General features: G+C 34.6%; 2 protein-coding genes and 1 long non-coding RNA gene across 3 annotated transcripts in view; 1 reads left to right on the plus strand and 2 right to left on the minus strand.

Annotated features, from left to right (window-relative positions):
• LOC103153366 (uncharacterized) overlaps positions 1–21,611 on the minus strand; it is a 39,225-nt gene extending 17,614 nt beyond the window's left edge. Inside the window, exon 1 of the mRNA XM_016661874.1 lies at positions 21,454–21,611. Within this exon, the coding sequence (XP_016517360.1) occupies positions 21,454–21,517 (64 nt within the window). The 5' untranslated portion in view covers positions 21,518–21,611. The remainder of the gene's footprint in view (positions 1–21,453) is intronic.
• LOC107833224 (uncharacterized) lies at positions 42–1,665 on the minus strand. The gene is made up of 6 exons (XM_016661871.1): positions 1,595–1,665; positions 1,370–1,393; positions 934–1,197; positions 606–839; positions 393–506; positions 42–170 (listed from the first exon to the last, which is right to left on the minus strand). Exons 1-6 carry the CDS (start codon positions 1,608–1,610, stop codon positions 49–51), a joined length of 774 nt encoding a protein of 257 aa, XP_016517357.1. The 5' UTR covers positions 1,611–1,665; the 3' UTR covers positions 42–48.
• LOC107833226 (uncharacterized) lies at positions 5,969–19,767 on the plus strand. The gene is made up of 3 exons (XR_001658946.1): positions 5,969–6,627; positions 10,937–10,947; positions 19,757–19,767. It is a non-coding gene; the product is annotated as an uncharacterized LOC107833226 (long non-coding RNA).
• Positions 21,612–26,286: the final 4,675 nt, after the last annotated feature.

The following is a 26,286-nucleotide window of genomic DNA, read 5'->3' on the forward strand; positions in this document are numbered from 1 at the left end:
TTCTTATATCCAGTGAGATGCAGTAAATACCAACTCACCACAGTCTATTTAGAACTGGACAGGCTCAGTCTTCTTATTTATGGAGCCACTATTGTTCTTGATGTCACCAGTACAGCTGTAGCTTGTGAACGGCTTCATGTCAGAAAGTTTAACAGAGTCATTGTTGATTCCTGAAGAGACACAAACATTTAGTCATTTCTGCAGTAACTGATGTCTATATGTTAACACCAATGAGCTGCTTTATTCTTTACATTTTGACACAATTTACAAAGAAAAAGTGTTAAAACATTTTGGAAAATATCTATCATGTATTGTTAAGGCAGAATCTGTAGTTTTCTCCTCTAAATATTTAAATATTTTAATTGTTTTTCACAGCTGTAGTTTTTACTCACCTGAACATTTATACTCAACACTGAGATCTTTACAGCTTGAAGGTAACTCTGTGTTTATCTCTGCAGGAAGTTTAGTAGGTCCAGTCTGTTTTATGTCATTTGGAACAATAAAATCTAAAGAATGAAAAAAGAAAAAACAATTTAATGTAACTAATATTAATTCCACAGATTTGATAATCATATTAATTATTATTAATATGTTTTTGTTCCTACCAACAGTGAAGTTTTCAGACACGGTAAAGGTGACATCTGAGCAGTTTTCTGCAGGAAACTTCAAAACTAAATCTGAACACATTTCATCATAAGCATGTTTGAAACGATACGATCCATTGTTGAAGTCTTCAATTGAAACCTTGTTGTTTTCTGATAATAAAGAGCTGATGTTCCAACCACTTTGGTAACAGAAATATCCAGGAGGGCAGGAAATGTTTTTAATTTCTTGTTTAGCTGAAACACAGAAACAATATTTGTCTGAGTTCTACACAGAATCTCATTTCAGTCAATAATAAAGTAAAGATAAAATATGAAATATTTTACTCACTCATTCCAGTTGTTGTTTTATCTTCAGTTTTGTTACAGGGTATTTCTGTACCATTGGAGTCGATAAATGTGACTTTTAGCTCATATTCGGTGCACGGCTTCAGAGGTTTGATGTCATAATTTGAGTTTTTACTGGGGAAGGAAAAATTGCCTTTCCTTTCAAATGAACCTCCATTCTCAGCAACATATATGGTGTAGTAACCAGGAGTAGAATCTGTCATCTTTATCTTCAGACCAAATTTGATCTTCTCAACACTGTAGGAACCTGCAAAGCAACAGATTTACATTTGAGCTCAAATAAAACCAAACTTCAAGTTTTTATCTCCAACTGTTAGAATGAAATGAAAACACAAAACAATTATTTTGTTATTAGACAATCTCAGAAAAAAGAGCACCTTTAATAAACATGTGTTCATAACTTCAAATTTGGTACTCACACTTTTGATTTGTGCTGGGTTCAGCTGAAAAAAACAAAACAAACAAAAAACAAAACAAGAGGAGACATGAAAAAAGTTAAAAACTGAAACACATTCTCAAACCGTCTTAAAATTACAGTTACCTGATCTCTGTTGACTGAATCTTGGCAGACCTACAGTCTGTAATCTAAAGTCTAATCCTTAAAAACTTGTTAAAGTCCCAAATTAAATATTTAAAGTTCCAGCCTGTGGTGGCAGCCATGGTTGTGTTTGGCTGAGGTGAAGTGGTTGGCTGATTTGGATGACTGGTTGTTGGTTGAATTAGAATTAGAATCTATCTATATAAAAAATTAAGCAATGTTTATTGAGAACAAATCTATTGCATTTAAATACTTACACAATGTCCACATTAATACACAGTGTTACTGTTATGGTTTTAAACCTAAAGTTAATGTCATGATGTAGATTCACTGAAAACAAGAAAACTCTTGAAACTGTTAATGAACCAACTGAACATCTGGATTAAAAACTCATTAAAAACACGTTTCAAACTATCTAATTACAAGCTAAATGTTGTCATGGTTAAACCTCTACATCACTATAGAGTAAAGCAGGTTTATTTTAACAGCATCATTCATATACAAGTCAGTCCAAAGAGGTTAACAGGACACAAAAAGAGGCAAAAATGGTAAAGCATAAGCATGAAAGCATTGGAAAAGAGAAAGAAATGTTTCATTATTTTTCATTGGGAAGATTCTTTGATCAAAAGCTGCAAAAAGCGGCTCTGAATTTCACTTATTAATATTAAACCATTAAATATTGCCTTGTTTTTTTTTTGGTTTTTTTGTTGTTGTTGTTCTTTTGTTCCTCACCCCAGGAGAAAACACTGGGCCCCCTGGTAAGTTTGGTCTAGAACCGCCGCTGTCTCTGAGTCTGGTGGTTGTATATGAAGACAATGTAGGAAGACTGAGCAGCTTTAAAGGTTTGGGCAACATGAAGCAAAGCTGGTGGCTTTTAGGAACTAAACATTTGCATTTAATGAATAAATACATAATTAACCAAAATTTTATTTTGGCTAAATATGAATCACTACTTACTCGTGTTTTTCTCTTGACCTGAAAATATAAAAAGAAAAGAAAATTACCTTATGTAAAGAAATCATACACACCATCACACTAAATAAACACATATTGTTTTAAACAAACAGAAGGTTTTATTTTATGTTTCATTCATCTGGAATCATTTTCTTTTCTTAAAAACAACGTGAAAGCATTATCAGCCCAAAAGAGGAAGATGGCCGACTTATCTGGATGAGGCAGCTCTGTCAAACCTGGTTGCCCTGGCAACATGACAGAATCACACTTGCTATTTCATTAAGCAAACCACCACTTCCTGCCTTGCACTAACATGTAGATACTCAGTACTTACAATACCACTCAGGAATAAAAACTAAACAAAACACAAAAGTTTGAATAAAATGTTAATAATTTGTATATTGGGTCCCTGCTTTTAGATCTTGTTGAGGTTAATTATTTTTTAAATGTGTTTGGCTGAGTGATTGGAGGTGAAGTGATGTTCTCAGGTGATCGGTTGGTGGTTGAAGTCTCATTTGAGATGCTTACAGGTGAGATGGTTGTCTGAGAAAATGATTGGTTTCTGGCTGGAGTCTCATTTGAGTTGCTTGGTGGTTATGGCTGCAGGGTTGAGAGCATGCTGAGGTCACCAACAGGCTAAAATAATCCTCTACCAAGTTTCATACCGTATAATTCTTAAATAGCAACTAATTCTATAATCCAAAAAGCAACTAAAATTGTATATTAAATCTGAATATATTGACATACATATTAGTTGAAGGGTTTGACTAGATGGAGAGGTGAGTCCAGGTTTGTTAGAGGTGGGAGGTTGTGGCAGCTGATGCTGCTGGGAGGCTTGGAGGTTAGATGGCAACAGGTGTCCAGAATATTTGCTTTGAGTTAAAATAAGGCAGCTAAAAATACATAAATTAACTCAACAGCAATACCAGTGCTTGTTATGGAGAATAAAGGAGCACAAACATGAACAAACTGAACCTCTACATTCTCCATACTTTACAATACATTTGCTCAAAAAATTAAGAAATGAAAAAAACTTATTGGTTGAAACATTTTAACTTTTGTATTTCACTGAGAAAAAACTAATGTAAATATAGCTGCCAAGTGTCTGGTTCAGAGTGAACGCCGTAGAAGTGCGCGGCGGGTGTATGAATACAGGTGGAGCAGAGCGGGCTGCTGTAGCTTTACGAACGAACTGTAAAATAAATTTCATATCATCNAAATCAAAGCAATATTTAATAAAATGAGCTCAGGAGTGAGTTATTTATGCTTGTCATAATTATGGTTAAACTAAATATCTGGAGATACTGTAATAAGTGAACATAATTTTAAAAAATGTGTTGTTAACTTGGGTGATTTACTGTAATTTCTGCTTTCTTGTTTGTTCAACAAGGAAGCAGCAAAATATGTTTTCAAGATAAAAACTTATTTTCAGTGCTGCATATAAAGGAGGTTCAGGATGAGCTCATTTCAGAAAAATGTTCAGGTTTTGGTATTTGTTAGATGTAAATGAACACACTGTTGCCTGAAAGACGGAGAAGCTAAAAAAGTTTGCGCAACATGAAACATGAAAAAAACAGGCTTTCAGAAATAAAAACATGAATTGAATGAATAATTTTATTTTTGGCTAAATATGAATCTCTACTCACCTGGAGTGATTTGACCTGGAAATATAAAAAAGAAGAGAAAATTAATCATTTTGTCCGAATCCTTTAAAAAATTTTGTCATTGCATTACAGTTAAATATGACTTACCCAGGACCAGGGCATTTACAGCCCATATCAGCAAGATAACTCCAGTCAGACCTGCCATATCCAGGAGCATCAACTGTCTTATAAACACAACTAATGCAAAACACTTTATTCCATCAGCACCGGGGAGCCGGTCTGAGCTGCAGAATCAAACGTTTAGCTTTTCTGTTGCAAAGCATAGAGCAGAAAAGTAGAAAACCACACGGCTAGACCACACAGCTCTAAAAATGTGTCCTAATAAATCTTAGTTTAGTTCTGGGCTTGCAGATATTTGTGAATTTTTCCATTGTTGTATTTTTGCTTCGTAGTTAAGAAAAAATAAATAAAACCAGGTAAATGACTTTATTATAATAGATGTTCTTGGACCGAACTGTGTAGCTGGCAGGACTGTTATTTTCTACTTATGTGTAAAAACATGTCATGACTGTGTGAAATTGTGGTTAGCCGACAAAGAGTGCAGACATGTCAGAAATGCATTCAGGATTCACCGAAACGACAGAGAATGCAGAGGTAGAGGTCTGTGGTGAAAGAAGAGCACAAAGATGCTGCAGCATATTCTAGATGAAAGAGATCATTTAGAGGAAATCTGCAGCTTGTTTTACATCTTCATGTAATATATTAATACATAAATATAGTGATGTTGAAGCATCAACTGTAAATTGACCTAGAAATGTGCTTGTTTGGGGCCTGCCAGAGCTGTGCATATATATATAAATTACTGTATTTATTTATTTATTAGATTTTGAAATCTGGGACCTGAGTCTGAATTTAGTACCACACACAAGCAAAGATGCTATGACAAAAAAAAAGAAATCTTTGAATCCATGAATCATTGTACATTCAGTGATTCAACCCTCACTCATCCATGTGAGATGTTGTGCAAAGAACTAAAATAAACATATTTGCTAAAACATTGAGTTTCTTCCTGTTGTTACATTGTTGATAGAAAATGTTAAGTAGTTATTTCTTTTTCTATTTGTCATAAAACATTCCATAATCTATTTAATTTGCTATATGTGCTGCTTGTGAGCTTTAGATGTTGAAAGTGAATTAGGCCACGTTTACACTGCAGTCTGAAGTCATCCAATTCCGATTTTTTGGCTGCAGTGTCACTTGTATTTGATCTTTTCATGACAATCTGAACAACACAGATCAGTTTTTTTTATTTGTTTTTATGCAACCCAGGCCACTTGGATATCCAATCCATATCTGATCTTTTCAAACGTGACCTGAATCTGAACAACCAGACGTTATTGATACTCGCATCCTGATACGCACAAGCAGAAAGAAAAACATCAACCATAGCGGACGATAATGTTAATGTGTTAATGTGCTGCTTACTGCGGTTGGACAACAACTTCAAATCTGAAAGCTATGCTCAACTGTTACCATCCATATTTACTTGTGCAAACTCTGAGCACTTCTTCACTTTTATGGCGGTTGGCAAAACACTGAGCACTCTCTCGATGTGTGACATTATTGCGCCTTCTACTTGACCCTGTACTGCACAGGTTGTTTCCAGTTCACACTGGAGGACACATACAAGTCGCATATATTTGGAAGTGTAAACGGCAACCATGCCAAAAAAATCTAATTTGGCTGCAGTGTGAACTTAGCCTAAGAAACACTGTGTACTATTTCGACTTTCTCTGTTAAGGTGACATCATCATGCTAATTTCACCATTTAAGTTTCATATCTATATTTATTAACATTAATGTTATTCTCTTTGTAACCTGCACAAAATAATCCTATTTTATTTTGGCGGGTCAAAGTGACGGCCCACTTTAAGTTCCGGGTCATAGGTTAACTCGGATCTCCATTGCTGTGTGCTGCTGTCGCTGTGGCTAGCTGCTCGTCTTGGCGTCTTCTAAACGTATGGCAGCTGGATCGAGGCTTAACAACGCAGCCGAAAGATTTAATTGGGTGTTTTCTATCTACCGCTCGACGGTCAGGTTTTTTTTCCACCCCTGTGTCAACCCAGGATGGCGAGCTAAGGACCACCGCAGCTTTGCGGTAGGAGTTAAATGAACCAAGCTACTTTCTCATTCTGGATCTATTTGCACAGGATCATGGACAAAAAAACAAGTCAGATAATTGATTGAAGGACCATTAATCACCCTGGACTCACAAATGGACTCAAAATAGAAAAAAAACTCTTGGGTGTCATCAGGGTTTATTGTTTTTGTTGTTGTTTTGTTTTTTTCCTGGTTGTGTCTTTTGGTTATATTCATAGCAAATCACTGTTATTATAAATAGCATTATTATTATTGCATATCTTCCTAAATATATGAAAAAAAAACACAAGCTTGAATACAATAACTTCAATTTACTTTCTGTCTGATTGCGTTTTATTCACACACACGGGTTCCATAGTCGAACCTATCTGAGTGCCTATTATTATATTTGGCTGTAGTCAGGCGCCTAGCCTTAATTAGCGTTACATCTTTCATAGACATGTTTTATCTGAGTTTAACTTTTTTTAAAATATGTTTGGAGCTTGTAAATCAAAAGATCAGCCCACAATATAATCCAGAATAAGCCTAAATGACAAACATCCTATTTCTCATGCTTTCTTGTGAGGAATGTAAGTTCCTTTAATTCTTTATCTAGCCTTCAAAATGTTATAATAGCATTCACAATTTCAAGGTTTTATGGTCCATTTCCTAAGTAGCTCCTGCAGTTGGACACAGCTGTGCAGATACTCGGTAAGATAATCAAAAACTCATTGTTCAGTTTCTCTTGGTACAGAACGTAAAGGTTATAAATTTTTACAAACGGAGAGAACATGTTCCTAAATCTTTGCATTTCTGCACTTAAACTCTCCCCCTTAATATACCTCATATGTTGCACATTTTACTCTCAATGAAATAAAACAAATGCTGAATTCAGACAAATAATTTATTTGCAGAACGATGCACCTCACCTCGCCCTCCACACGGCATGACTAGCAAATTAAAGTTGAAAGAACTCAACATTATATTTAATCATTTCTCCTATTTTTAGAATGTGTATAATATCACTGTAGATGGGATTAACATCAAACATTAGATGACATTAACAAATATAATAACCAGTTGATTGACATTATATCTTTAATACTTTAGAGCAATTCAAACTTTATTCCAATCCCATATCATTCACGTTTTTCTACCATTTCCAATATCATCCATGTCTTCAACAATCCCACGATCTTGATGTGCCTGATTCCTCCTTCATCTGATGATTCAAATGGCTGAATCACCTCCTAATTATGCGGCCAAGTTTTCCAGTCATGCTAATGATGTCATCATTCGACACAGATGAAATAAAGCAGAGACACATCTAAAAGTTGTAGGACAAGGACCCTCAAGGCCTGGATTTGAGGATCTCTGGTACAGACTGGAACAACAAACAGAAAAGTTGTAATTACATGAAGACTACATCAATATACTTTATTTTAGACTTTTCTCTAAAATAAAAATACAAAAAATAAATTTCAGGAAATCTCAATGAAGACATTATATGGTCCTTTAAAACCTTACAACAAACATGCTGTTTATTATCTTCATGTGTTCCCACCTGATGTTTACTCACTTTCTGTTGAGTAAGCTGTTCTGTTCTTAACGAACAACACTGTGGAGAAAAACAATCAGGTCAGAGGATTGATTTTAAAAGATAGCTGTTGATTTAACATTTAAAATCAACAAGTAGATCAGCTGAATAAATTTTACTTTATGGATGTTTTCCTCATCTTGACAAAGAATGCCACACGCAGTGCCACACAGAGAATGATGATGATGATGAAGACCAAAAAGCCAATGAGGGCTTTGTCGTTGTCTATGTGAAACATTTAGAACAAAGAGGTCAATGTAGACCCATTAATATTCAAGTTACAGTGAGCAGAGATGAGCTTGGTATTGTTACTCAATAGCAACGCATACAATGAGTGTCAACTTGTCTTCTCACAGGAACGCTCTCAAAATGTCCATTAAAGGTAAAAACATGTATACACAGAATATCACTTCATTAGGATTTAAAACATAAACTGAAAATCCAGAAATATGCAATTAAGCCGACCTTGTTTATTACAGTAATTATGTTACACATGGGGTAACTCTGAAGGTTTAAAAATGATAAAGATTCATTTCTGGGCCTAAACTAACTTGTTAATATTGTTTTCTCCACAGTGATTTACAATGCCAGAATATGTAGTGATGCTGGAAACTGAATTTAATAATACTGTACATGTAGATGGCCTCATCTGTAAAATTAATTAATTAGTACTAATATTAATTTTCTTTTCATACAATTTGTGTTTTACCAACTATCCTAAAAACGATGTATCTTTATTGCATGAAAAACACAGTGAAATAATAATGGCTATCAAAATAATAATAATTAAACTGGTTAGCAATGAAATTGTGTTTCAAAATAATTTCTCCTGATGAGGGATTGACTACATGTCCCTGAATCTATAAAACATAGATGTATTATTTAAATTGTTAAAGAAGTGTACATTGATGTACCTCTGACCAAACGAAGGCTGACAAACAAACCAATATGTATAATTATGTATGATGGAAAACCAGTAAGATAGAACACATCAACCCAGTTCTGACACCAATACACTGGCTCCCTGTAGCTCAGAGAATAGACTTTAAAATACTGCTGTTAGTTTATAAATCACGGCTTAGAACCACAATACATTTAAGATCTGCTGTTGTATCCAGCAACACCTGCAGCTAAATGGCTGTACGCACTGTGCGTACCTTGAGATTTTCCGTTAAGTAAAAGAAGAGAAAATTAGTTATTGGATTTTTTTTATTATCCAACCATCTTTACTATGAACAAAATTGTGGAGAGAAAAAAATCTTTTGTGTCAAAACATCTTGTACGTAATGCAAATCTGTGTGAGTCCGTGGAGATGTGCACGCCAAAGCCTAAATGTTATTGGTCAGTTTACTTTTGTTTATTTGGCAGCTTGGCACTTTTTCTGTAAGCTAAAATTTAATGAGCGGAGTTTGATCCCTCCCATAGTACTCAGAGCGGTCGGGTGAACCCCGCCTGAGCTTTTTACCATGTGTGTGGTTTAGGTTTGTGCTGGTTTGTGTAACACGTACATGATGTGCGATGGAGATGTGGTTGTACTTTTGGGGTCTGGTGCAGTGATAGTTTTGTGCGTACCCTGCGATAACATCCTGCATGCGCCTCTGGTTATATCAACCCTCCAGACCACTCAGGTCTTCTGGTTCTGCTCTGTATCCCCAGAACCAGAATAAAACACAAAGCAGCAGCATTAAACTTCTAAGCACCACAAATCTGGAACAAACTTCCAAAAAAACTGTAAAAAAGCCATAACACTGAGTTCCTTTAAGTCTAGACAAAAAAACGCCTGTGTGGAGTTGCTTTTGAAACACCAAAAAAGAACCAAACCATAAAGCCGACTGATGAAGCTCTGATGGAGAAAGACTTGACAAAATGAAAAGCTTCAATTGTTGACTGTTTTCTATGACTTTGTATTTTTGTTTTTGTGATGTAAAGCACTTTGAAATGGTAATCGTGTCGCCCGTGAAATGATATTGATCACTGTAGACGGCACAAACCTCACAGTGGTAATCCCAGAAAGGCCTAAGTCCGCTGAGGTCACACGTTCCTCTGTCAGGTTCTTTATTCATCCATCCTTCAACTTTAAGATAATTTTCATCATCTACTTTGTTATTTATTTTATTTATTTAACATCATCAGCTTCTTTTAAAACAGTCTCAGCTTTTGCTGATCACATCTGGTAATTTCATACATCTTTATCTTCCTGTGTAATTTGTGTTATTTGTGTAAAAGACATAAAACATTTATGTTGAGCTTTAACTGACTAATTTTGCCGTTAGTCAATTAAAGCTCATTTAAAATTGTTTCACTAATGGTCCTGTAGTAGAGTACAGGATGTTTGTATTAATTACATTTAGTGTTATTCTCTTCTTTTGACATGTTTTATCAGAATTTTACTTTGCTTTTATAGGTGCACTATTAGACCTAGAACAAGCCCAAATGACAAACATCCTATCTATCACACATTCCTGTGAGAAATGTTCCTTTAATTCATGAACTAGCCTTTGATTCCACTACATTAAGAACTGAAATTCATTTCAGTGATTTCAGGCATTTAAAGTTTCAAGGTTTTATGTCCTAATGCCTAAGTACCTCCTAGAGTTACACACAGCTGGTAGATCCTCAGTTTGAGAAACAAAAACTCATCATTCAGTTTCTCCTGCTGCAGCATGTAAATGTTATGACTTAAAAATAAAACTAATACAGAGTTTAGACAATTCATTTATTCACATGCAGTTGCATTCATCTTTATTTCACCTACATCTCTGTAGGACATGACTAGCAAATTAAAATATAGCATTATATTTAATCTTTTCTCGTATTTCCAGTATGTGAGTAACATCATAAAACAACAACGTTTTGATCTGCAGCTCCATCAGCTCTTCATCAGTAGTTGTTATGATTTCTCTTGGGTGGTGGCATGTTAACATAGACTGTAACAACAAGAGGAAATATGTCATTACATTAAGACAATAATAAATCAATATACTTTCATTTTTACTTTTNTTTATTTATTTATTTATTTATTTATTTATTTATTTATTTATTTATTTATTTATTTATTTATCAACCTTTATCTTATCATGATAAAAACATTGAAACTAAAAACTTCTTTTTCAAGTTAGCAGCAAAAAATATTTCTAATACTCATTATCTATAGGTTACATATGCGTTTTCAAATTGATGTTATTTTTAATTATTGATAGATTAAGTCCACTCTATTTAGAGAGCTGGGTACTAAATAGCTACATTTACTCACATTTCATATTTACTTGAATAAGTTTAAATAATAATTAAAAGAGAAAGTTCACATTTCTGGCTACTCTAACACTTCTAGTTACTTCACTGAATTTTGACAAAAATTTTAATTCACCAGTTAAAGACACACATTTACAGTTTAATTAAGACCTTTGGTTTGTAAATAAAGTCAATTTTTCTAAGATTATTCTTAGGGCTTTTACTTTAATACAATTATTTGGAATGATTAAAACAACAACAAAAAAATCAAACATAAAAGTCAATTATAGACTCATGTTTGTTTTCTATATTTGTCACTTTTTTTGGCTTTTTGTTTTCAGACTTTCCCAAATATATTTTTACATAATCAGTACAACTTTTCAGACAGTTGCACATATTAATAAAAAATATAACTTCCCTCTCCTCTGGCAAACATTACAATGGTTGTACTTACCGTCAGCTCGGTAGATCATCCCAGCACAGCAGAGGAGGAGAAGGGCAGTGTGGAGACCCGACATGTTCAGGGCTTGGCGTTTGTATGTATAAATGAAGGTGATGAGTGGATATTAAAGCAGAAGAAGCTGCCTCATATAGTAACAGGAAGGAGCTATAGAGTCAGAAGGGTGACCTGTACAGATCAGATAATCAACCAACAACTATAGGAATCAAATCTATTGGTTTAAATTATATCTTAGAAAGACCAGCTTCCTCTGTGTGGTATCTACCTTCTCAGAGCCCTTCCTATCTACATTGTTCTTCATCACTCTTCAGAGCAAGGAAATATAAAGTTATTAATTATTGTTAATGTGTTTTTGTTCGTACCAACAGTGAAGTTTTTAGATACGATAAGGGTGACATTCGAACAGCTTTCTGGAGGAAATTTAGTCAAAACTAAATCGGTACACATGTCGTCATAAGTGCGTCTGAAACAATATGATCCATTGTTGACGTCTTCAATTGAAACCTTGTTTTGTTTTAAAGATCTGATGTTCCAACCACTTTGGTAACAGAAATATCCAGGAGACTTTTTCTATTTCTTGTTTAGCTGAAACACGGAAACAATATTTGTCTTAGTTCAACACAAAATCTAATTTCAGTCAATAATAAAGTAAAGATAAAATATGAAACATTTTACTCACTCATTCCAGTTTTTTTATTTTCAGTTTTGTTACAGCGTATTTCTTTGCCGCTGGAGTCAATAAATGTGACATGTAGCTCATATTCGGTGCACGGCTTCAGAGGTTTGATTTCATAATTTGTGTGTTTACTGGTGGAGGATAAACTGCCTTTCCTTTCAAATGAACCTTCATTCTCAGCAACATATTTGGTGTAGTAACCAGGAGTAGAATCTGTCATCTTTATCTTTAGGCCAAACTTGATCTTCTCAACAGCAACAGATTTACATTTGAATTCAAATAAAACCAAACCTAAAGTTTTTAGCTAAAGCTGTTAGAATGAACTTAACATGTAAACATTTCAATTTCTAATACACACAAAAAACACAGAAAAAGAGCATAATTAATAAACATATTCATCGCCTCAAATCTGGTACTCACACTTTGGATCCTTTTGGGGTTCAGGTATTGGAAAACAAGACGAAACATTTAAAACGTTGAAAAGTGAAAAATTCTTTGACCATTTTAAACTGACAGTATCTGGTCTCTGTTACTTCAGCCAACCTGAAATCCAGCATCTAAAGTCTAATCCAAAATAAAACTTTACTGAAGTCCTTTAAAGTAAAAAATAAAACTTCAAGCTTCAAATCGCTCTTAGTGGCGTTCAGCTCATATCTGGAAGTGATGCATCACACTAGTACTACTAATAACAAGTAACAGCATTATTTTTAGCTGCCGTTCTCTGTGTGAAAAAAAATCTTGCTCAAATGTAAGACGTTATTCATGAACAAAATATGGTTTTTATCATGTTGGAGTAATTCTATAAAAATAATATTTCTGAACTGCAACATTAAATTTAACTACATTTATGAACTTTTTTGTGCATGCAAAGTTGTGTCTGATTCTGATGAAAGTATGTTTAAAACATGTCTCAGAGAAATTGTAGAAGAAGCTATTAAAGAGAACTAAGAGTAAAAATTAACAACGAACTGACAAAAATTGTACTATATTTTTCAAGAACTAATTATATTTTAAGGACAAATGTTGTTGCCTTACTCAAATTCATGTTATTTTTGTCTTGCAACACAAATTTTCTCATTACATTACAGTTAAATATGACTTACCCAGGACCAGGGCATTTACAGCCCATATCAGCAAGATAACTCCAGTCAGACCTGCCATATCCAGGAGCATCAACTGTCTTATAAACACAACTAATGCAAAACACTTTATTCCATCAGCACCGGGGAGCCGGTCTGAGCTGCAGAATCAAACGTTTAGCTTCTCTGTTGTAAAGCATAGAGCAGAAAAAGTAGAAAACCACACGGCTAGACCACACAGCTCTAAAAATGTGTCCTAATAAATCTTAGTTTAGTTCTGGGCTTGCAGATATTTGTGAATTTTTCCATTGTTGTATTTTTGCTTCATAGTTAAGAAAAAATAAATAAAACCAGGTGAATGACTTTATTATAACAGATATTCTTGGACCAAACAGTGCAATTGACAGTTATTAGGACTGTTATTTTCTATTTATGTGTAAAAACATGTCATGGCTGTGTGAAATTGTGGTTAGCCGACAAAGAGTGCAGACATGTCAGAAATGCATTCAGGATTCACCGAAACGACAGAGAATGCAGAGGTAGAGGTCTGTGGTGAAAGAAGAGCACAAAGATGCTGCAGCATATTCTAGATGAAAGAGATCATTTAGAAGGAATCTGCAGTTTGTTTTACATGCTTCATGTAAAACAATATATAAATATAGTGACGTTCAAGCATCAACTATAAATTGATCTAGAAATGTGCTTTATTTATGTATTTATTGGGATGTGTGAGCCAATAAATAAACAGGACAATATGTAATGCAGTCTTGTAGTAGAGGACAGGATATTTATGTTAATTACATTTAGTGTTATTCTCTTCTTTTGACATGTTTTATCAGAATTTTATTTTGCTTTTATAGGTGCACTATTTGATCTAGAAGAAGCCCAAATGACAAACATCCTATCTATCACACATTCCTGTGANATATTGAAGTTACTGTGAGCAAAAGTGAGTTTATTTTACACTGATTGTTACTTATATAAGCAACACGTACATCTAGTATCAGCCTGTCTTCTCACAGGTCCACTGGTAAAATATTTGTTGAGTGTAAACACCTATAATAAAATAATGATTCTTGTTTGTATTCAAAACATCCATATTAAGTTGAGTAATAAAACCAGAATTTGTTCATGAAGCTTTTCATTACAAACCTCCACTGTGTAGGATGTTGAGTAGCTCAGATTTTCAAATTCAAATCGACATGTTCTGTCCTTCTTGCTGCTGCCAGCATCACCTTGAAGTTGTGCAATGAATGTTCTGTCTGGTCCATTAAAATCAATGTCTTTTAATGAACATGTCACTTGGATCTTATTGTTCTCTGGAACTGTCACGACAACGTTTTGAGGTGGTTCTGGTACTGAAAGAGGAAGAGAGAGGATAAATATCAGGACAAACACATGGAGAGGAAAATCTTTTCTTTCTATAAGAGTCTTAGAAATAACAACAAAAGAAAAAAAAACATTAAAATGATTTAAAAATAAAACATGACCAGATTTGTTACTGACCAAATATTGAACAAAAATCTAAAAATATCTGACTTACTCTGACACTATAATGCAGATAGATTTATGTTGATATTTTATCTGCAGTTCAAAATAAAAAAATAAGAGAACTCAACATCTAGTGTAATTGCTACATTGTGTTCTGGTTTGTTTTGCCAACCATATTTGATTTGTAAACATGGATTTCTCTATTATCCAGCACAAAGTCACACCAGTTTTGTGCTAAAGCTGCTGTGACTCTCCAGGATTAGACATAATAAAGATGAATTTCTGAGCTTAAACTAAATTATAATTATTTCTCTTTCTGCAGAACTTTATAATGATGGAATATGTTGAGATGCATTTTGTGTTGTGAAAACAATATAACTTTTTGCATGAATAGAAAACCAGATGAAAAAATAATGATTTTCAAAACAGTAATAATTCAACTGGATTGCAAATAAAACTCGTTTAAAAATTAGAACCAATGAAGGATTGACTGTGTCCCTGAAGCTAAAATCTAAATTCATGATTTAATTTGTTAAAGAAGAGTTACATTTTCTAACAGATAACATTTATATACCCTTGACCAAACAAAACATAAAAACAAATTCATATCAAATTAATTTAAAACAGACAGTGTTTGTAGATTGTATTATTATTTCAATAAACATATTTTCTTGGTTACTTACTTCCAGACTTAGTTTTCCCTGTAACTGTTGATTCTCCAAAAGGCCTTTGTCCAGTGTAGATGTAATGAACGTAACAGCTGTAAACCCTGAATGGTTTAACTCCTCTGGTGAAGGTACACGTTCTTCCTTCATGTTGATGAATAATTTTTTCTTCAATTGTAACATATCTTCCATCACCTGTTTTGTTATTGGTTTGACAACAGCAGCTTGTTATAAAAGATCCTTATAATCATGAAAATGATTAATATGTTGAAACAGAGTTTGGTCTGTTTTTCATGTTAAACATTAAATAAAGAAACATTTTTATTAAAATCATCCTCAGGTCACTGATAGTTTAGAGTCACAGCTTCACTGATCACATCTGGTTATTTTACACATTTTTATCTCCTCTTGTGTAAAAGACATGAAGCTGATAAATTAATGAATTTACAATTAATCAGTTTATTTTAATTGGCTGTGCTAATCCAAATGTATTAAACATTATTTAATGTAAATATAATATGGAAGAATAAATCTCTTCATTTCTCTTACCTCGCTCATCTTGCTGACACCTGCAGTAATAACGGAGCTCATCCAGTTTATTAAGAACATCTTGACATTTATCACTCATTGTTTCCCAGTTCAGCTCAATAGAAGTACTGGTTGAACTGGTCTGCAGGTTGTTTACTGTGAAATCTGTTGGAATAAAAAAGCAAAAACAATGAATAATGTCCTGATAATGTTTTTCTCTCCATGTTAGTATAATAACTTTGTTCTTATTTCCAGTGAGATGCAGTAAATACCAACTCACCACAGTCTATCTTGAACTGGACAGGAGCAAGAGTCTGAATTATGGAGACACTATTCATCTTGATGTCACCAGTACAGCTGTAGCTTGTGAACGGCTTCATGTCAGAAAGTTTAACAGAGTCATTGTTGATTCCTGAAGAGACACAAACATTTAATCATTTCTGCAGAATCTGCTGTCTGTATATTAACACTGATCAGCTGCTTTATTCTTTACATTTTGACAACTGAGATGAAATAAAAACTCTGAGCTCATTTACAAAGGTATCGTGAATGATTTAGATTGAAACATATTTCATGTCACTTTAAATATATAAGAATCTGTGTTTCTGTAGTTTTTACCTGAACATTTGTACTCGACAGTGAGATCTTTAAAGCTTGGAGTTAACTTTACTTTTATCTTTGCAGGGAGTTTTGTGGGTTTAATCTGAATTATGTCCTTTGGATCAATGAATCCTGGAGAAGAAGAAAGAAATTTTGATATTTTATCAAAAGACAATTTGATTTATAGTTCTAGTTTTATATGTAGTAACAGGAAGTAATTCAGAGTGGCATCAGGTTGACTTTTATGCATTTTTTAAGGTAATCCAAAAACTAAATGTGAACAAATGACCCAATAACCACTGATGAACTCTGCAACTTGAACCTGTTTTGAAAGTAACAGAAACATCCATGAGGACAGGAGGCTTTTATAAAATCATTATCTGAAACAGATATCTGTTTCACAGATTGTTCTAATTGCAGCAAGTTAAAAACTCCACCATTGGTGCTGCTTTCTGTTCACAGCACAAAAGAGGCACATGAGGCAAAACTACACAGTTTTCTCTGGTTAAAACCAACAATAAAACTAAAGGAAATGAAGAAACAAAGTAGAGACAATAATTATGAGACGCTATGATCAGAAAGCACCTATGAAGGAGCTTTTTTTGTTTCTTCCATCATTTTTGATACATATCATGTCCTTGTTAGCAGCACAACTATTCATCACTTTACACCAAGGTCAAAGTTGCAACAAGTTTCAACTCTGAACCGAGGCAAGCAATATTTTCACAGAGCTGAGCGCACCGTCAAGCTGCTTTTCTTCTCACATTCTCACTGTTGATCTCTACTGTTTTGTTAAAACAAAATAGTAGAGATCAAATTTGACTCATTTCAGTTGTTGAAGTTTTAATTTCAGGGCTGCTACAGAGGATTTATCTGCCATCAGTTTGACTCTGAGCTTTTATTTAGTGCATGGCTGTAGAGGATTGATTTCATGAGTTGATTTTTCTTTGGAGAAAGAAACGTTGGCTTCTCCTCTAACTGAATATTCATCTTCAGCAAAATATAAAACTATTTATCATCAGTAAAATCTGTCATCTTTATCGAGAAACCAGACTGGATGGTTTCAACACTGTCAGAGCCTGTAAAGCAACAATTTTACTATCACATGAAAATGGTTGAAATATTTAATCTCAAACAACTGGAGCTAAAAAATAATAATAATAAAAAAATAATCTAACATTTTTATTCACAACAAAGAGACTCTAAATAAACAGGGACAAGAACTGAAAAAAAATAAAACAATAATAAATGTGTGTTTTAAAAAAATATATATATTAGTTTTTAAAACCTGAAACACACTTTGGGTCTGATTCAGCTGCTGGGAAAAAGAAGAAAACATCAACATTATGATTAAGATACATTTATTGAAACGCGTCTTCGAGTTAAAGTGAACCCTTTGATTCTCAGCAACATCTAAAATCCGGTCTGTGATAAAACTTCACTAAAGTCTTTTAAAATAAATAGTAAAAGTCCAAGCTGTGGTGGAAGCGCTCTTACTTGTGTTTAGTGAGATGTTGTAACGCTACTAATAACAATAACAATAATAAGAACAATAATAAAATATTTTTACAAATATTTTTTGTAACACTGTTAAATGTGTGAACTTTTCTAATGTTTTAAATTTCTGCTCACATGTAATTTCTCTTTTGTGAAAACATATTTTTATCATTTTCAGGCATATTATAGCTGTCATACTCATATTGGAGTAATACGACACAAAATAACAATTATAATATTTGACATCTCTCTTTACATTTTTCTGAGTGACATCAGTTTTATTGCATTGACAAAGTTGTGACTGACACTGATAAAAGTATTTTGGAAAAGCTTCCAAAGTATTAGAAATAAACAATAAAATGACAATAATACTTTTACATCTTTCAAATATAAAACATTCCTTAAAAACAAGAGTTGCTTTAAAACTTTATTTTATTTTTCCTAACATAGCAATAGTGAATAGATCTGTTATTCTGTAAACTAGCCAGATTATTATCACTTTTTAAAGTCAATCACATCTCACTGAGGTTTATAGACAAACATTAATTACTTACCCAGGACCGGAGCGTTTACAGCCCATATCAGCAACATAACGCCTCTGAGACCTGCCATATCCAGGAGCATCAACTGTCTACAGATGAAACTAACGCGAAATATTTTATTCCATCAGCCCCCCAGACCTAATCTTACATGCAGAATCAAACTTTAAGCTTTTTTTGTTGCATGACGTGGTACAGGAAAAGAAGAAAACCACACGTCTAGAGCACAGATAAAAAAAAAGGGTTAATGAGTCTTACAGTTTGTTGCAAATTGCAGATATTTGTAACTTTCTGCATCGTTGTGGTTTATGCTGCACAGTTAAAAGAAAGGCTACAACCAGGAGGGTGACTTTAATATTGGAGATGTTTTTGAAATTAATAACATAGCTGATAGTTATAAGAGGTATTATTATTTATATTTAAAACATTATGTTTGAGCTGCAGAGCTGTGGTTAGCCGATGAGTGCAGCTACGTCAGAAATGCATCCAGATTAACCAAAGCAACAGAAAACACACAGATAGAGAACTGTGGTTCGCTGAAATAAGAGCATAAACATGCAGATCTTTAACATTTTGTAAATGAAAAATTGTTAGCCACTAAATACATTTTGTTGCGTTCTTAGAGTCTCTACTAGTGTCAGAACGTTGAATTTAGTCTGCCCTGGTGCTGCGTAGATGCTGTTTTCCTCTGAAACATTTTTTAGTCTGTTCAGTTTTCTCTATTATGTTTATTGAACTATTATGTCACAGTATTGTTTTCAGAACTGTTTAACAAGATAATGGACTTTTGCAAATTCACTATTTTTACTTCTTGCAGCAGGTCCTCCTTGGTTGCATGAAGCGCTTCAAGGACGAGTGCTGCAGCAAACACCAGCAGTGAGATTTGCTTAAACACTTTGTCTGGTTGACAAGTCAATTCCTTCTGTCTATGAAAACGATGAGAACAGCAAAGCAGTAAGCTGCAAATAATGCCAAAATGACAATCAATCAATCAATCAATCAATCAATCAATCAATCAATCAATCAATCAATCAATCAATCAATCAATCAATCAAATGTTATTTGTATAGCACATTTCAATAGCAAGGCATTTTAAAGTGCTTTACGTAATAAAAAACAGCATGTCACATTGAATAAAAAGTAAGAAAGAGATTTTGAAAAAAAAGATTAAAAAAGATAAAAACATTAAATGTTTTCTTGATCTGCAGCTCCATCAGATCTTCATCAGTCGCCNGTGTCCAGAATATTTGCTTTGAGTTAAAATAAGGCAGCTAAAAATACATAAATTAACTCAACAGCAATACCAGTGCTTGTTATGGAGAATAAAGGAGCACAAACATGAACAAACTGAACCTCTACATTCTCCATACTTTACAACACATTTGCTCAAAAAATTAAGAAATGAAAAAAACTTATTGGTTGAAACATTTTAACTTTTGTATTTCACTGAGAAAAAACTAACGTAAATATAGCTGCCAAGTGTCTGGTTCAGAGTGAACGCCGTAGAAGTGCGCGGCGGGTGTATCAATACAGGTGGAGCAGAGCGGACTGCTGTAGCTTTACGAATGAACTAGAAAATAAATTTCATATCATCTCTGCCGCGACAAATGGGTCGCAGAGCGCATCGTGTTGGTGCATAGCTGGCAAATCTGTCAATTATGTTTCTGTGTGTGAAGGAGCCAAAGATCCGGTCGCTAACATGAACGTAAAAGCTACACATGGCTGGGCAAAGTGAGAATTTATCTCTTAAAGTCACTGAAGATGAACACAAACTAAAAACTGGAGTGTAGACATTTTTTAGAAGAGCTTGTTGCTTTATTATCAAATTGAATATAATTTCAGATTTTTGTATAATTATTGTCCAGGTTAACTTAAAAAGTACTCTATTTTTGTCACAGGTTACTTTTTAAAACTACAGAAAAGTAATTGTTAGGGATGCACAAATATGAACATTTGAGCCGATGTTGATGTCTAAAAATAATATTGCTGTTATGTCAAAATTGTATTTTGTGAAAGTTTTTACTCTATTAATCTTCAGAATAATTGATAGATTACTATATTACTTATAAAATCGTTCACAACAGCACAAGTTTTATATTTTGTTATTTGGTAAATTTGGCTTTTATCAATTTTCTTCTGCCTATTCAGTGCACACTTTTGCATTTTATTTATTTATTTATTTATTTATTTATTTATTATTTATTTATCAACCTTTATTTTATCATGATTAAAAAAACACTGAAATTAAAAACTTCTTTTTCAAGTTAGCAGCAAAAAATAGTTCTAATACTCGTTATCTTTAGGTTACATATGCATTTTCAAATTGATGTTATTTTTCAGTATTGATAGATTAAGTCCACTCTATTTAGAGAGCTGGGTACTAAATAGTTAGATTTACTCACATTTCATATTTACTTGAATAAGTTTAAATAATAATTCAAAGAGAAAGTTCACATTTCTGGCTACTCTAACACTTCTAGTTACTTCACTGAATAAAAAACAAACGTGCTTTGACAAAAAATTTAATTCACCAGTTAAAGACACACATTTACAGTTTAATTAAGACCTTTAGTTTGTAAATAGTCATTTTTTCTAATATTATTCTTGGGGCTTTTGCTTTAATACAATATTCGAAATGATTAAAATGGTTAAAACTGAACAGCCAAACATAAAAGTCAATTATAGAATCATGTTTGTTTTCTATATTTGTCACTTTTTTTGGCTTTTTGTTTTCAGACTTTCCCAAAGATATTTTAACATAATCAGCACAACTTTTTAAATTTTCTGTGGTGGCCTGGACGTTTCTATCTGTAAAATCTGCTCTATGCTTGTGTAGCAGTTGCACATATTAATAAAAAAGATAACCTCCCTCTCCTCTGGCAAACATTACAATGGTTGTACTTACTGTCAGCTAGGTAGATCATCCCAGCACAGCAGAGGAGGAGAAGGGCAGAGTGGAGACCCGACATGTTCAGGGCTTGGTGTTTGTATGTATAAATGAAGGTGATGAGTGGATATTAAAGCAGAAGAAACTGCCTCATATAGTAACAGGAAGGAGCTATAGAGTCAGAAGGATGACCTGTACAGATCAGATAATCAACCAATTACAGGAATCAAATCTATTAGTATGTCATATCTATATAAAGATATATCTTAGAAAAACGACTTCATCAGCTTCCTGTGTGGCATCTACCTACTCTGAGCCCTTCCTATCTGCATTATTCTTCACATTAAAGAGCAAGGAAATATAAAGATCTTTCTCTCTGTGACCAGGTTTTGGTTTTGGTGCAAAATATAGCATTCAGATGAAAAGTTTCCTACAGTTTTTAGTTTGTATTTCTTATGTATATTTTTGTCTCTCTTTTGTAGACTTCATCAAATAAATAATTTTGTAGAAGTCAAGCTAACTGCTGGAAAGTGAGCAGTCCTGTTTAAGAGCAAACTAAAAAGAAAAATAAAGACTATCAGTAGCGTTCACAAGGTTTTTTGTGGTTTTCTCACAGCATCTTTTTTACAAACCACAAATATGTGCAAGAACTATTGGTTAGAAAAAAATATTTAGAACGAAACCAGCATGCAGTTAGCAAGGGAATGCAACAGAAACTAGTTTAAAATTCTAGTTCCTTCATGATGAAAATTCATTTTCGAATGGGCCTGGCTCATGTGAGCTTCCACCTTTACTCACTAATAAAACTGATTTGATTCTCCAATCAGAACTCATGGTGGCTCTTGTTTATGGGCCATAAAGCCCGATCGAATGTTCACCATACCAACCCGGACAGTAGGTAGCAGCAGTCTGCAGTATTTCTCACATAAATGAGAAATACTGTCCCTTCACCTATGGTCACTAGACATAGATCATGATCAAAAGAACAAGATCCCTGATACAAGCTGCTGAAATGAGTGGTAAGAATGTAAAATACAAAGTTTGCTGAACATGCTGTTTTTGTGTGGTTTCATAACACTGATCTCAGCAAATGAATCTCATGTTGCCACCCGCATCATTTGTTTTGACTCGATATAAAAGATAAAGCCCAGGTAGGATGTCTGGAGGAGGCTCAGAAAAGCTTTTCTTATAGGTAAAATGTCAAATCTGAGGTGTTTATGTTGTATCTAAATTAAGTGAGTGTATGATGTGTGCAGCATAGGTATGATACTGACTGTTCGAATGTACCCCACACAATTACACAACATCTTTAACTGCATAGATATAAAACTATCAATCTTTAACTCAAAGCCAATGTTCTTTTATTTCTGTCTTTCTCCTAATTATTGCTGAATTGTTAGTGTTTGTTTCAGGTCATTAGCTCCATGCTGCCGTCTCCCTCTCACCCTGCAGCCCATCCTGCATGTACTCTCCACCCCAAACTAACCCATCCCTCTGGATCCTCAAATTCCCTCTTGGCCAGCGAACAGTGGGGGTGGGCACTGGCTCTTCCACTGTAATGAACTCCACAGAGACTCCAGTTCAGATTCATCACGGAAAAAATTGCTCCCATGGAGCCCTCAACTCAGTGAAAACAAACAAAACTGAATATCTGGAATTAAACACAAGTTGTTTGGGTTTTCACAGCGTCTGTGGGCTCTGCCCCTCCCACAGTTTATTGCTCTGCAGGATTGTTGTGTCTCCATTTCAACATTTATAACAAAGTTTGTTTCTGATCTATTTTTCTTTACCTTTTTGTCATCAGCTCCATGTCCATGCATCAGCAAGTCCCTCTTGTGGTGAGAACTCCTTACTGCACCAAGAGTGAGTGACATAAACATCCAGGTGACATAAAGGAAACTGAACAAATGAACATGATGTATTACAGATGTTACCTACAGTTACACAACGAGCCACAGCTGACTGTTAGTTTGATGTTTATATTTTTTTTAGGAAAACTGCAATTTAAAGGATTCTTTCCTGAAGAAAATCAGCTTTTATCTGCTTCTATATGGACCTATTAGACTGAAAAATGGCTCACGTGTCACTGAAAAACAGTCAGATGCCTTAAAGTTTTAAGATGAGGTCACATTCCACAGCTATTAGGTGGCAGATACCGCATGATGCCAGGTGGTTTGATGAGTCAGTCAACATGTTCTCAGGGCATTTATGTGAGAAATGCTGTGAGAAGATGATACCTCTAGACACCCAGCACATGTGGTGAACTGTGACTCAGTTTTCTTAGCATGGAGGTTTTCAGCCTTGCAAAAGTATTTAAACTCCTTAAACTTGTTTAGGGTTGCTCTGTAATTTTGTCACTTTACAATGACATCCCTCTTTTTTATTAGTGTTTTAAGGTAGACCATCATGTAGTAGGGCTTAATCGGGAAGTTGAAGGAAAATAATACATGATATCAATGGGTTTTTCTAAGAAACAAATCTCATATTCATCCTCTTTACTCTGATACACCTAAATAAAATCCAGCCAAACTTCCACCTAATAAATTAGGTAATTAATGGAAAGATGGGCAAACAAGAAATAAAGCACAATCTGACTGAGCTGGAGCCATGTTGTATAAAAAAGTGAAATAAATGTAATCTATGTATGTGCACATCCGGTCAACACAGAGAGCAGAAGATTTGTAGCTTTTTTTGCAGTAAAAAAGACATTTTTCACACGTCGGTCTGTCACATAAAATGCTAAATTTTCACAGACTTCTAGAATCGATTTCAAGCTGAACTGAAACTGATCCAAGACCAAGACAATGTTTTCTTTAAACATTATATGAATTCACATGCATCTATTGTGTTATGGTCTCCTTTTAAATTTGAGGACGAATACAGAGAAAGAGGTACATTTCTATAAATAAATACTGTAATGCTACAAGCATTGTGTAAAAGTGGAGGTTTGGGGAAAAAGAAGTTTATCAGGTGTCTCAGGTGATTTCTGAGGAAGAATGAGGCCATTCCAAGGGACATCCTCTTAGATTTATTTATTTTACTCCCCTCTGCTTGTTTGTTTTGTTTTTAGAAGCCAGAAATATCAATATTTTTTTTGCACATTTGAAATAGCTCTTGGGGTATGCCTGACGGTGGCAGCGCCGGCTTCAAACATATTAGTTTGCTGGGAGACAAGAATCACCAGGGACGGTCTCCAAACACGTGCAGAAACTCCTGCACATCATTTGAAGGCTGCTATTGTTTGAACTTCAGTAACTTTAAGCAGGTTAAAGTCATATTTAGAATGAAACACTTGTCTTGTAGGCCTGCTCGGTTTTCAGGTTAGAATATTTGTCAGTGGCAGCTCTCCGGGGACAACGTTGTGAGGTTCAGGTAGAGGAAGACGGTCCCTGCAGTCATTTATCAGTGGGAAGCTACAACCGGCAGGCCACAACTGGCGTCACTCATCACAGCTGCTTCTTACACACCAACACATATTAAGGCACGCACACGCAAACACACAGAGCAGCGGTGTAATGAGTGACTCCTGCTCTGCACGTCCTTAATCTGCAACCACCAGGCCGGCACGGAGGGGGCACGGTAAAGAACAAGAAGCCTGCAGTGAGCTGAGCCAAAAATAAAAAGCCAAGTGGCTCACTAAACCCGTCAGGGGCTTTTAAAAGGCACAAACTGCCTCTCTCTTGTCCATCCAGCAGGGCTATGGGGGCTTTATAAAACTCAACCCCACAAAACTTAACTCTGAAGCATCAGCTCAGCCTTCCGGAGAGGGCCTTTCCAGAAACTATAAACTACTGGGAACAAATGTCATCTTCAACATGTTCAAAAGAAACCTGATCCTCACTGAGACGCTTTTATTAGAGCAGCAGATGCACACACACTTCAAGACACACTTCTGCTTATTCACTTCCTATGAGACTAAATGCCGCCATCTCTTCCCCCTCTGCGTTAACCAATCAACACCAAATTCCTGTCAGAGGCTAGAAGCAAAGATTATCCGTATTTTTACCACAACTGACCTCAGGCTTAGTTATTTACAGTCGTTTAATATGCAAACACACTGACAGTTTTAGGTAAAGAGAAGTCAGTTTGGAAAGCACCATTCACACATGAGGTAGTTCCAAACAATTATTAGAAAAGCTAGGAGATAAAGAAGAAATTAATTTAAATAAAATAAAAAAATAGAAAATAAAAAAAACACTGTAGAAAAACCCCTAAAGGCAAACAACAAAAAATGAAACTCAATGTTGCCTCCCTGTGTTTGGTTCTGGTGGTGGGAACATTAAATGAAAAGCCCTCTTGGAGGCCGGTAGGCCACAAAAACCTGATTTTGAAATAAAAACATAAACTTTACATTGATTGAATGTTTTCCCTTTAGATGCTCAACAATAAACTAAAGATTGAATAAAAGCAGGATATCAGTCACCGTTTTTCCAGAACTGCTTGCTGTGTCTTATCACGTTCATTCTTTAATAACATTTAGGGGCCACAACGAACCACTCTGAGGGCAACAACTGGCCCCCAGATTCCATCTTCATGATTAAAACTTTATCACATGTCTTCTGTCAAAGTCCAACTTTTTAAAAATACATCAAGGAGATTTTAAAAGATCTTACATTGCATCCATATGCCAGAAGTTGAAAAAGCATTTCTCTTACTGTCCTCCACACATGTGCTGAGCTCCAATAAAATAAGCACTCTGGCCATAAACTCACCAAGAGCTGTCCCCAAATAACCACTTCTGTCTGCTGAACCTAAACAGGCCGTCAAGAGGAACTCCTAAAGATGGAGGGAAAAGATCTTACCTCTGCCGTCAAATGCTTAGCTGGGACTAAATGCATGAAGATTATCCAT

Source organism: Poecilia formosa, unplaced genomic scaffold (assembly GCF_000485575.1).
Source record: "Poecilia formosa unplaced genomic scaffold, Poecilia_formosa-5.1.2 Scaffold347, whole genome shotgun sequence".
Lineage (NCBI taxonomy): Eukaryota > Metazoa > Chordata > Actinopteri > Cyprinodontiformes > Poeciliidae > Poecilia > Poecilia formosa.

What these genes read in the sequence shown, in the direction of transcription:
- LOC107833224 (XM_016661871.1), bottom strand. An exon ending in TAAAACAACAACTGGAATGA is followed by an intron (nt 840 to 933) that starts GTGAGTAAAATA and finishes TCTGTGTTTCAG; the next exon opens with CTAAACAAGAAATTAAAAAC. An exon ending in GTCTGAAAACTTCACTGTTG is followed by an intron (nt 507 to 605) that starts GTAGGAACAAAA and finishes TTCATTCTTTAG; the next exon opens with ATTTTATTGTTCCAAATGAC.